General features: G+C 31.4%; 1 protein-coding gene across 1 annotated transcript in view; it reads left to right on the top strand.

Annotated features, from left to right (window-relative positions):
• The window catches only part of LOC143079438 (uncharacterized), an 8,077-nt gene extending 1,530 nt beyond the window's left edge, over positions 1-6,547 (top strand). Inside the window, exon 2 of the mRNA XM_076254775.1 lies at positions 2,202-6,547. Within this exon, the coding sequence (XP_076110890.1) occupies positions 2,254-6,408 (4,155 nt within the window). The 5' untranslated portion in view covers positions 2,202-2,253 and the 3' untranslated portion in view covers positions 6,409-6,547. The remainder of the gene's footprint in view (positions 1-2,201) is intronic.
• Positions 6,548-12,453: the final 5,906 nt, after the last annotated feature.

Below are 12,453 nucleotides of genomic sequence, written 5' to 3'. Positions count from 1 at the left end.
AATATTTTTCAACTAGCATACTTCTGTTCTTAGATTCAAGCTGGAACACTGTTGGTTGCATATAGTTTGTAAAAGGTTTGTTTAGGGGGCTTAAGTGTATTGATTAAATTGTCATCTATCATTAACAGTCAATAGATTTACTAAAAATGACATGAAAGAACAGAGATCTAAATAAGTAAGAAAAGCCTTTTAATCAATGCAATGTGTTTTTCTTGATTACTTCAATCATTTAATAGTCAGTTTACTAAATTGTTTGTAATTGATATAAATTACAACATGCTTAAACTTCATGTTATGTTTTTTATTTCTGCTGCTTAGTGATCATACATCAAACTCATTTTCATTTTGATCAAACAATCAAGATAATAGCTTGTATATTAAGATTTGAATGATCAGCACAAATTTTCTGAATAATCATAATTGAAGTGACAGTCTAATATAAAAAGATGATGTGGCATGATTGCCAAAGGTACAAAACAACTCCCCACAATAGACCAAATGATAAAGAAATTAACAATAATAGCATTAGCTTGACACTGTTACTATATTTGTATTTTTTCATGTAAGTCAGGGTAACTTTGAGTAAATCTATGGGGACTATTGTTTATTCTTTGGGGGCATACATGTAGTATCAGACATGTACCACTTGATGAGCTGCCAAAAGTTTTTCAAAATGAGTATTCTAAATTTAATATATATTGTTTAATATTTTTCATGTTGGGGCCTTTTATAGCCGATTATACAGTGTGTTTTCTAATTGTTGGAGGCCGTATAATTGTTTACATGCACTTGAACTTAAGTGGATCTCCTTGGCAAAGTCCTATAACTCCTATGAAATGTATTGATAAAAAAATTTACAATATATACTAGGTTAATGTAAAAAAATATCTACTTTTTTGTAAGAGACTGAGAAACTGGCGAAGGGCGAGTTTCTACAGCGCCCTTCCCGAGTTTTGCGCTGAGTACAAAAAAGTTGATATTTTTCTGACATTGACCTAATATTGCTTTTGTACAGCAACTAAAATAAATAAATTCATAGCTATTTAAATTGTAACACAAATTTCAAACTTATTTTCATCCCTTTATGTACCCCTGACTGTGGAAAAAGTGTCCCATGATGAAATTGACATTGCACAAAATATAGCTGTGTTACTTACTGTATTTAGGAAATAAACATAACTAGTTGCAGTATAAACTATAATATGGTCAACTAAACATGTCATAATGACAAACTTTCTGCCAATTGGGACAGCTTTCTATAAATGGACTCAGAGTTGCTTAGTTGCAGTAACATAGTGTTATTGTCACAATAATAAAAGAATGTCCAATAACTTCCTTGCAATAACAATTCCAAATGTTTGAATAAAAAAACCTGTAATATGGTCAAAGTCTTTACTCCCATAAAGATTGTTAAATCAAATTGACAATACATGTATATCAAAGTAAAGACAATATAAAGACACAAAGTTCTACCAAGTATGAAAGCCTTATGCAAAATGGTCTTTGGGTATTGATGTGAATTACAGGCTCCTGACTTAGGACAGGCACTTACTTAAATAATGTGGCGGGGTTAAACATGTTAGCGGGATCCCAACCCTCCCCTAACCTGGGACAGTGGTATAACAGTACAACATAAGACCGAACTATAAAAATCAGTTGAAAAAGGCTTAACTCATCAGATGGACAAAAATACAAGTGGACGTGGCCAGGTACTTGTACATCCAGACAAAAAAAGACAGTAGGAACAGATCTGAGAGTACTTGCAGTTATCTGACTGCTAGTTCAAAGCCACTAACAACTAATAAAACAAATCATGCATCTAAGACTAAACTATCAATCGGTACGTACACATCCAACATCCAATGGATTTAGTGTAAATACGTCATAAACAGCCAGAGAAAAACATGACCTGCACATGTGATGGACAAAAATAATAATAAATTTTGGGTATCAGTTTCTTTCGAGCCCTACTATTTTGAAATGGTACATGTAGTAGTTTTAACAAGTTCTTAAAATATGCATTCAGGTGTTTTTAGTGGTATTCTGGCAGTGAACAAAGCTAGGCTCATTGACACCCATCAAATATTCCACTTAAGTTGTAAAGTATGTGGTTCAGGTTGTATAAAGCGATTATTTATTTTCTAGATGCTATATCTTTGGCGTTAAACTTATATTTCACCTACTTTCATTTTTTTTTTCAGGTGGCAGATTGTAAGCTGTAAAAGTTTTTATAAAGATCTGAATTCAATTTGAATGATGTCCGTCAGTGCTAATCATTTACAGACTGTCAATTCCTTGACAGGAATCGTCAAGCCATCTGTGCTATCTGATAATAATTCAGAATCTCAACAGTTTACAAGTGGTCAGAATCTCAGTCAGTTACAGGCAGTAGTCAATCAAGTACAGAAATCTCAAAACCATGACAGTTCCCTAGAGGTTAAGATGTCCGACCCAGTTATTACGCTATATACATCTAAAAATGTCCAGTCACCTCAGAAACTGGTGGAACAACTTGCTAAAGAGAAAGGATTCATGAACAGTCCAATCATTATCGTAGAAAATATTTCTAAAGTTACATCTGCTTCTTCCATGACAACACCTACTACATCAACATCGCAATCACCACCAAACTTGTATGTATCCATGCCAACTCCAGAATCGTCAGCCCAAACCTCACAATCGTCTTTATTGACAAGTCAGGAAGTACATAAATGTGAAGAATGTGATTACTCTAGCCATAACAAACATTACCTTAAACAACACGTAGATCTTGTCCATTGTGCTAGCCGACCATATAAATGTCCATTTTGTAATTATGCTGGGAAGCGTAGCCACTCTTTACGAGAACATCTGATGGTTCATTCAAATGAGAGGCCATTTGTATGTACTCATTGTAATGCCACATTTCGTAAGAAAGGACATTTAACCAATCATGTTAAACTTCATCAGAAGATGGTGGCCTGCCCTATATGCAAGGTTTCCATTTATCAGCCAGATGTTGAACCACACATGAAGTCTGTGCACAATGTTGATAAACTGTATGTGTGCGATGTGTGTAGTTACATGGCTGTTAATAAGACAGAGATTGAAGAACATTTGAAATTACACAAGACTCAGTGCTCACAAATGTATGTGTGTGAAATGTGTAATCACAGGAGTAAGAGTTTTGAACATTTTTGTGCACATGCTGAAACACACCGTGAGAGTATAGAGGCTCAGAAGAAAGCAGAAACTGTGGAAAATATGAGAAATGAACCAGTTCAAAATATACCCATTGAAAGAAAAATGATGAAATGTTCTGAGTGTGGGTTTGTGTCTGGTGATATTTTGAAGATGAAAGAGCACATGCTAGTCCATATTGAGCAGGAAGAGTCTGGTGAAAAAACACCTCTCATCTCGAAAGATGTTGCAGAAAATATAAAGCAGCAACCTCAGACCACAACACCTGAAGGTAAAGCAGAATATAAATGTGTGGAATGTGAATTCTCTTGTAGTGAAGCCTATGTATTTGTAGTTCACATGCTGACACATAGACCAGATTTACAGATTCACACAGACAAGTCACTGGAGTATCCTGAACAATCAAAACTTAATCAAACACAGCCTCAAATCATGAATGAGATGGTTGTGCAACAGAAGAAATTAGATCAAAAGTTGCCCATGTTGCCCAAGACTATAAAACTACAGAAGATTCCAAAACCAACGCAAGATATTGATAAAATACCCATTGTTAATTACCAGGATGAAAAGCAATTTGATGGGAAGTCAGAACCAAGTAATCCTGTAACAAATGAAACAAATCAGGGCTCTGAGAGCTTGCCTTTTGTATATAACACATCAAATGCAAAATTTCGATGTACTATTTGTGGTTATACATGCGACTATCAGCGAACAATCAAAGCTCATATCTGGAAACATTCAGGAAATAAAGATATCGATTATCCTATGTTTCAGAATGGCCCTTTGAGTATTTATGAAGAAATATTACTTCCACCAGGAGTAGAAGGAGAAAAACCTGTTGTAGCAACAGCAATACCATCAGCTGAGAGCCAAGGAGGAAATCTTCCTATGTATAACACAAAAACAGTAGTTTTTGAGAAAGCTCAGGAAATTAACAAGATGTCGTCTGTTAGCCCAGTAGCTCCTTTTCTGGCAAATATGTTAGCAATGAGAGCCAAACAAAAAGATACAAATGGAGAAAGTGACAATTTACCTTCCTTCAACCAGCCATCGTCAACATCTGATAGTATCCAAGAGATTTTGATCCCTACACAAACCTCCTCTGGAACAACTGTCATTTCAGTATTTTTGGACACTGTGAATACTTATGAAAAAGGGATCACGTCTTTACCACAGAATCCTGCTGAGAAGGTTGTATTTATGTTACCAGACCAAGGACTGATGAGTTCAAAGGTCACCACGGGACAATTGGCACCTAGTTCTGTGCAAACTATTAGTGTTGCAGACTGTCAAGAAAGTGAGACTTACATTAACCAGGCCGAAGTTATTCAACAAAATGTTGAAGTTGAAACAGTAACGTTGAGACGACAACCTGAGAACCTTGAAACCCCGAAAATATATTCAACAGATGACAGAAAAAATGTTGTGGTGGAATCAGTAGATAATACAAACCTTATCAGCTACACTAGTATAAAAAGTCAACAAAACAGTCCTCGTGCAGTGTCTGAAGTCAGCCAATCAGAATTAAGTGATTCTGGTGTAGGATCAGATACAAATACTGTTATAGCTTCAACACTGGATAAGCTAATAATAGAAACACTTCCCAGATCTGAAGAAGACTTAAAAGAAAGCACAATTTTTCAGGATTTTGGGACAGAGGTTACAGTTTCATCTGTTGAATATGACAAACTGGAGGAGGTTATTGACACTGATGATGAAACATCAAGCAACGAAAGTGACATGGAGATCGTACAGGAAGAAGAAAACACAAGGAAGCGTAAACGTATACCATCAACTTCAATGACAGAATCAGCTGTTACTCTACTTTCACTTTTGAAGAAAGGACCAAATGAAAATCCAGCTTGTCCTACGAGTTTAAAATCAGAATTCTCACCGTCAGATACAAACATAGAAACAGAAACAGAAGACAAACCAAAACAGGGTATCTCATCTTCATTACTTGCTGTTATTGAGCAACTTAGAGAAAGATCAAAAACAGAAGCTGAACTGGAAGAAGTTCCAGGCGTTAAAAAAACTAGTAAGAAACGAATGAAACGAGAGTTGTTGGAAGATTTAACAGAAATAGAAAATATGGGAAATGTAGAACGAATGGAGGAAGAAGGGGAAGTCAGATACCGTTGCAAGTTGTGTCATTATTCAAATCTTAGCACATTTGTTATCAAACAGCATATGAGATTACACAAAACTAAACAGCCATTTGAATGTTCGCTGTGCGATTTTATTGCTACCTCAAGTGAATCACTTCAAGATCACATGATTCAGCATTGTAAAGTTCGTACATATCAGTGCAAGTTATGTACATCAGCCTTCAATTACAAAAGTCAGCTGCGAGCTCACATGAGAGCTCATACTGAAAAAGAGGTTTTTGTTTGTGACGATTGTGACTATGAAACAACAAACCCGGTGAGTTACCGTAATCATGTTCGGGGTCACAATGAAAAGAAACAATACAAATGTGAGGTTTGTGACAGAAAATTTATTTCAAAATATGAACTGAAAAATCACAAGAAACAATTGTGTAGTTACCAGAAATCTTTTCAGTGTGATGAGTGTGATTTTGTTGCCATAGGTCCTCAAGAACAAAAGCAGCATGCAAAAATTCATAACAAAGAGTTCAAATGTGCCAAATGTGAATATAATACGACCAGCATTACTCGGTTTGAAAATCATGCAAAAATTCATGATGAACCAAAAACATTAAAATGTGAGCTTTGTGACTTCCCAGCCGTATCCAATAGGAGTCTAAAATCTCACATGAAGCGACATATCAACGATCAACGGTTTGTACAACAGCCATTGGAGCAGTATAAATGTAATATTTGTGGTTACGTATGCCACCATCTGCCATCATTAAAATCCCACATGTGGCGACATGCTAGTGATCAGAATTACAGTTACGAGTTTACAAATGAAGTTATTAATGCAGCTATAGATTATGATAGTAGACTTGATACTTTTGAATGTCAGAAGGATGATATTAGAGCCTTTTTCCAAACAATTCGCCAAAAGTTAAAAGATCGCTTGGAAGGTATGAATGCTGCCAATGTTGATCCACAATCTGCTGCTTGCTGGGTAACTTTTAGGTGTTGTCAGTGTGGATTTGAGACCATTAACAAAGCAGAACTGAATGTACATATGAAAAGTCATTCTGATATTATTAAATGGACACTGCAAGTGAATGATAAACAGAAGAAAGAAAAGTTGTAATATACAAAAATGTAAATTGATGTAAAATCAAAATTTCACGGAACTTTCATAGCTCAACTTTTCAATACTCCAAATACAAAAAAAATCATCCATTTAAAAAAAAAATTTAACACGTTCATTAATTGAGTTTAGTATGTTTTTTTTTTTTAAATTGAAATGAATTCTTTGGGCTTTATCTATGAAAAAGAATTTAGTATTAAAATATAACCCTGGTACCTATGATAACTATTTAGACAAGATAATTTGATATTTCTTATTAGAAATGTTTTTTTCCTCCTTTATATAAAGGTGATAAGGTCCTCTTAGCATGTTTAGATTGAGTTAAAAGAGTTTTTCAGTGTATTTTAAGATTTGTGTATTATGGTTTTTACAAGTTTCTAATATTGTTTTAGAATATTTTGGTCTTCTATTACCAATGTAAAGTACTATTATTTTTTGTTTATATACTTAGTTAAGATGTTTTCAAACTGCCAGTAAAAATGATAATTTATTTTCCATTTCTTTTTTTTAACTTTTGATAATGTCAATCGAGTGAAATAGGCAATGAATATTTTTACAGAAACTTGAGAGAAATTAAAATTAAATCAGCATTGGTTTGTTATGTCACTAGCTGCTAAGTTTTGAAATAATTAATGTATTATATCTTTTTGTAAATACAACATGTACAATGTATGATTATTTTTTATCTGTCAAATATTGCGCAATTTTCACATTAGGCAGATTGTGGACATAATGAATTAATTCCAAGTTTAACATCAAAATGAATATATATATATATATATAACAATCAAGCACTGCCAAACAATATTAATTCATCTTTATGTTTGAGCGCTCTGACTTTGAAATTTAAATGCAATGTAATTGTTTAAAGCCTTAACTCATTATTAACATTTATAAATGATCATTCAGATCTGTAAAATTAATGGTGAGTTAATACAGGAATTACTAAATCTGAGAGTGTCATTGCTTGCCAGTGTAATACAGATGTGTAATACACATTTCTGTTTGTCATGTTTGTATATTTTGAGCCAGAAAGCTTTAAATTTGTTATATTTTTTTGTGACCACCATTTATATTTTTGTTCTTTTAATATGTTATTTTGACATTTATGTTAAGACTTACAAGTTTATTTGCAGAGCTAGATGAAATCATTTGCATTTCATATATTTTTTAATGTAAAGGTTATTAAAAATATTATAGTTAGATCTGACAGTTAAAATATTTTCTAATTTGAAGAAATGATACAAATTATCTCCCCTTTATCAAAAAGTTTTTAGATATATTTTTAAATTATTTTGGAATTTATCAAGTTTTTCATTTAACAAATTATGTATCTATTATCTGATAAAGTACTTTATCATATGTTTAGTAGTAAATACAGTAGTTTTGCATATGTGATAAATAGCCTGCTGTTTAATCCATATCGCGCAACTTTGATGCGCACCCTTTATCGCATACCCTTTATCACACCCCTACCCTTTATCGCATACCCTTTATCACACCCCTACTTTTTTTTTCTTTTTTTTTTTTTTTTACATAAAGTCAGTTTTGGTTGTTTTTTTGCTTAAGGGGGTTCGCGGGTCTAAATCATTTCTTTAGGATTTCTCTATATTTTTCTATAAATGAACTTTATCTTATAGTAAATAGAAAAATAAAATAAAAAAAATGGGGTTACCATTCATTTGCGCTCACAATCTGCCTTCGAAAGAAGCATACATCTTTGTAAAAGTGTTTTTTTTCTGTTGAACTAATAGGAGAAATAAAAGTAATATCGAAACAAAAAAAGAAATTTATTACAGAAATCGCTCATATTTTACAATAATTTAGTTTAAGTACAGCATATATCGAAATTATATTAAAAAATATAGGTCACCGATGAGTTAAAAGAGATATTTCAATTTTAAAGCAAAAAAATGGCATTTTTCCACCAAAGGGAGATAATTTGGAACTTTTTCAATGATGTTTACATTTTAAAAGTCATCTGGGGCCAACACGAATTAATTGTTTTGAATGTTTTTTGTACCATATGATAAAGTAACAACTACAAAAGGTAGTAAATAAAATTTGTAATGAAAAACAAATGTTTAATTTTTTTCTGAAATTTTTTGGTATGTGACATCACGAACGTCAAGTTTTCATATTGTATGTGACGTCACGAACGTCAAGTTTTCATATTTTTTGGCACACTAAATGCAACTATAAAAAATACAAAACACACAAATAAATACAATAATAAACAAAATATTTTTAAAACAACAGTACGCAAATTGTAAGGTAACCCAGGTGCTTCGGATAAGTAGTTGAGCAGTTCTTTTAAGGCCTTTTAAACAAGACAAAAGTAGAACTGAAGGTAACCCAGTGCTATGGATCAGAAAACAGTTCATATAATATAATACTCTTCTGTTGAAATATATGATAAAGCGTATAATACATGGCAAAATCCGTATCACATGCCGTATCACCCTCGACCAATATCATCCCTCGGGCCTAAAGGCCCTTGGGCTGATATTGATGTCTCGGGATGATACGACATATGATACGGATTTTGCCATGTATTATTCTCTATGTATTGAACTATTCATATAGATCAAAATGTTTTGAAGTCTTGAAATTTCCAAAAGGTGTAAAGTTGTCTCATTGGCAGTCATAAAACATTTTATTTCTATACCTGAGGGAGTAAGGACCAATATGAAAATTAACTTGCAGATAATCCAGTATTATTATTATCAGACTAACCCTCAGTTTCTTATTGATTTGTGTTTTGTAAATCACGAATCTGATCATGAACATACTTACATAGGTCATAGGTCAAACAGGAATTTCACTTTTCTAGACAGAATTACCATTGATTTTCATAGTCTTTGAAGTTTCTTAAATTTTAATTGAAAAAGTTAACATAAATTGGAATAGTTTTAGAAATCTCTTCCAAGTTTTGGGTATCTTTCTAAATTTGCCCCTGTTACTGTTTATAATTTATGGTTGTGAATAAACTTTTATACATATTAGTAAGTTGATCTCAAATTAAATTGTTTCCTGGTCTTTATATTCTGAGAACTAAGATATGGCCTAGACAAATGTATATTTAAGAAGTTACATAGAGAAAGCTGTCAACAGTACATAATCAAACTTGTTGCATACATATATTATTTATTTCATTTATTTGTTTGATAAGAAACAAGCACATTATTTCATCATAAAGTATGTAAGCAGAGATTTTTGTAAATATTTATTTTATGATGTATACAATATCATATAGAAAAGGAATGTTCTTTTTTTTAATGTACCATTTGCAATAACTTTTCAAATACATTGTTAGGTTTAATGACAATATACACTTTTAATGGCAGTATCATTCTACATTTTAAATAAAGTATATATATTGATATTGATGACATAATATTTGAAAAAATATTGTCCTAGTTTTCTCCCTTGAGGAGTAGATGTCATAAAAAGGGCACTTTGAATGGGATTTAAATCAGTATAGTTTCTTTTATTTACTAATAAGAAAAAAATATGAAGCTAATGAGCCTATGACTTTAAGGCTTTTATATAAAAATGTATGAAATTGCACTTATTTGGAAAATTATTGCACATGACTTATACAGTTTATAAATTGTAGCTCCTATTACCAAAATAGGTCTGAATTTAGTAGATCTGGTTTGTTTTAGTTTTTTGTTATATGTATCTGTAACCATTTTGTATTTAGTGCTATTTTTTATATTGGCTTGTATTTTTGTTTTTCTTATTTGTCTTGTTATGAAATTTCATACTTAAAACTATTCTGAAGAATCTTTTCATATTGAATTATTAGATCTGGCTCATTTCAAAGTAATTAACTCTTTTGTTAACAATTTCTTGTAGTCCGACAAGTGTAAATTTGAAATCAATCTGAAAAATAGAAGAGCTACATTTTTTATGATGTTTATTATCAGGCAAAATAAATCTGTCGCTGCCTTCTGGCAGGAAAACAAATATAGGGCAAGTAGCCGTAGGTAGATAGAATCGTTTTATTTTTTGTAAAATGTTTTACTGACTATACAGACTATAAACTATATTGGGCCCTTTATGACTAAAATTAATAGTAAGTTTGACTGAAATGTTCATGATTAACTAGTATTTTTTGTTAAGGCAACAGATTTGTTTTGTTGGCCTTATTGAAATTTAAAGTTGTCTTGCGTATGAAATTGAACAAAATTTCTTTTTAGGATTATAAATTTATAATATTTCTCATTAACAGCTTCATTAAAATAAACATCTTAATATCAGTTAAATTAATAAAAGGCTATCCTAATCAAATCACTACATAAGAATTTAAACATTTAAAATCACTGATCGTTTAATGAACTATTGGCATTGCAAGTGACCTGCTTTGCCTTAAACAAAAATCAGTATCTATATATACTTTTGTAATTTAGAGTCAAAAGTTTTTAAGACATATAAGTAGCACCCGAAAGAATATATTCGTGACAATTCTATAAATCTGTTATCCATTCTTTTGAGTTTGACATTATAACAGTGAAACATCTAAAAAAAAAAAAGGCTAACATTTTCTTTATTCTTCCACTTTGATTCTACCTACATTATCTGATTAATCTATCTTCTGTAATATCTTCAATTTTCAATGTAATGAATTAATTTATATTAGGACGGGGACCCCATCTTTCATGATTTTAACTATAGTGTCATTTCCAGATGTTATATATCTTTTAATTCAGTTTTGTATATTACATATACGTGTATATTTTTTAGCTTATGAACATCATGCACAGTTAAAACGTGTATGAATATGTATTTGTTAATACATTTGTATTATATTCTGTTATTTTTGTATCTGGCAGTGATATTATTTGAATTTTGTTTCATAAAATCTTTGGTACTACGTTCACAAGATTATTTTTTTATGTTAAAAAATCATCTTTTAATATTATATTGAGGGTAAAAAAGTGATGGGCATTACATTTTGTTAATTTACAGTACATGCTTTATAACCTAAGAGATCACAATTCAAAGTAAAGAATCATTTTACAAGAGTTTACACTTTTTCAAACTGGAAAACAAATTTGTTTTGTTATAATGATGGGATCTGAATGACTCTAGGCCTAGGAGAATAAAAAGTTTCATTAATAATTTTTGTTGACATCTGGTCTAATTGTGGTACAAAGTTCATAAATGACGATCTAGATTTACATTGATAAAATTTTACTCTAGAGTCCGAGACCACAGTTATTTCGTAGTGCATTTCCATCAGATGATAAATGAAAGTAACAAAAATCTCACCTTTGCTTTCTGAATAATATTTTTACAGTGTGTTGTACTAATTTTGTGACAAATTATATCAAAATTATAGAAAACTTCATCAGCTCTAACTCAGAATATTGACACTTTTATGTTAAGGGGTCTTTAAATCTTTTAAAAGCTTCGGAAATGCTAATTTTTAACCTTTTTAGCTGGACCACTACTTGACTTTCAAATTCATGACCCAAACTTTTGTACAGTGTCATTTCATCCCCCTACTTGCTATTTGAGGCATAAAACTTGAAGAAATAAATTTGGAAGGGGTATAAAAAAATTAGCAAGTAACACACTGTCCAGACTAGGGACTATTTCGTGGACAATGAAAATCAAGGGACGATAACTGTGTACTCTGACCTAATATTATGCAGTTAAAAATAAAAAGAGGTAGGATCATAACATAGCAATACAATGTAATACATTCAACTTGAATGATTCAAGTGTGAGGAGATTGTGACATTCATTTGAAAATCTCTACTCAAGTTTTTGCAATCTGACATGTTTTTTTTTTTAGATAGTTTTAATTAAAAAGTTCTGATATATTCTCTGGTATTGTCATCATACATTGTACATGTAGTACATGTAGAATGTAGTTATACAGATTGATGAAAAAGTGTTTTTTTTAACATTGAATCTGATATAAGGTTAGGTATGTGTTCTACCATTATGGTAGAATAAAATAGCTTTATTTTTCTAAACAAATTATGAATTTTGTTTTTTTTCTAACATTTAAAGTAGATATTTGTACTACAC

This window comes from Mytilus galloprovincialis, chromosome 6 (genome assembly GCF_965363235.1).
Source record: "Mytilus galloprovincialis chromosome 6, xbMytGall1.hap1.1, whole genome shotgun sequence".
Lineage (NCBI taxonomy): Eukaryota > Metazoa > Mollusca > Bivalvia > Mytilida > Mytilidae > Mytilus > Mytilus galloprovincialis.
The sequence above is the reverse complement of the archived record's forward strand: the minus strand, read 5'-3'. Positions and strand labels throughout refer to the sequence as shown.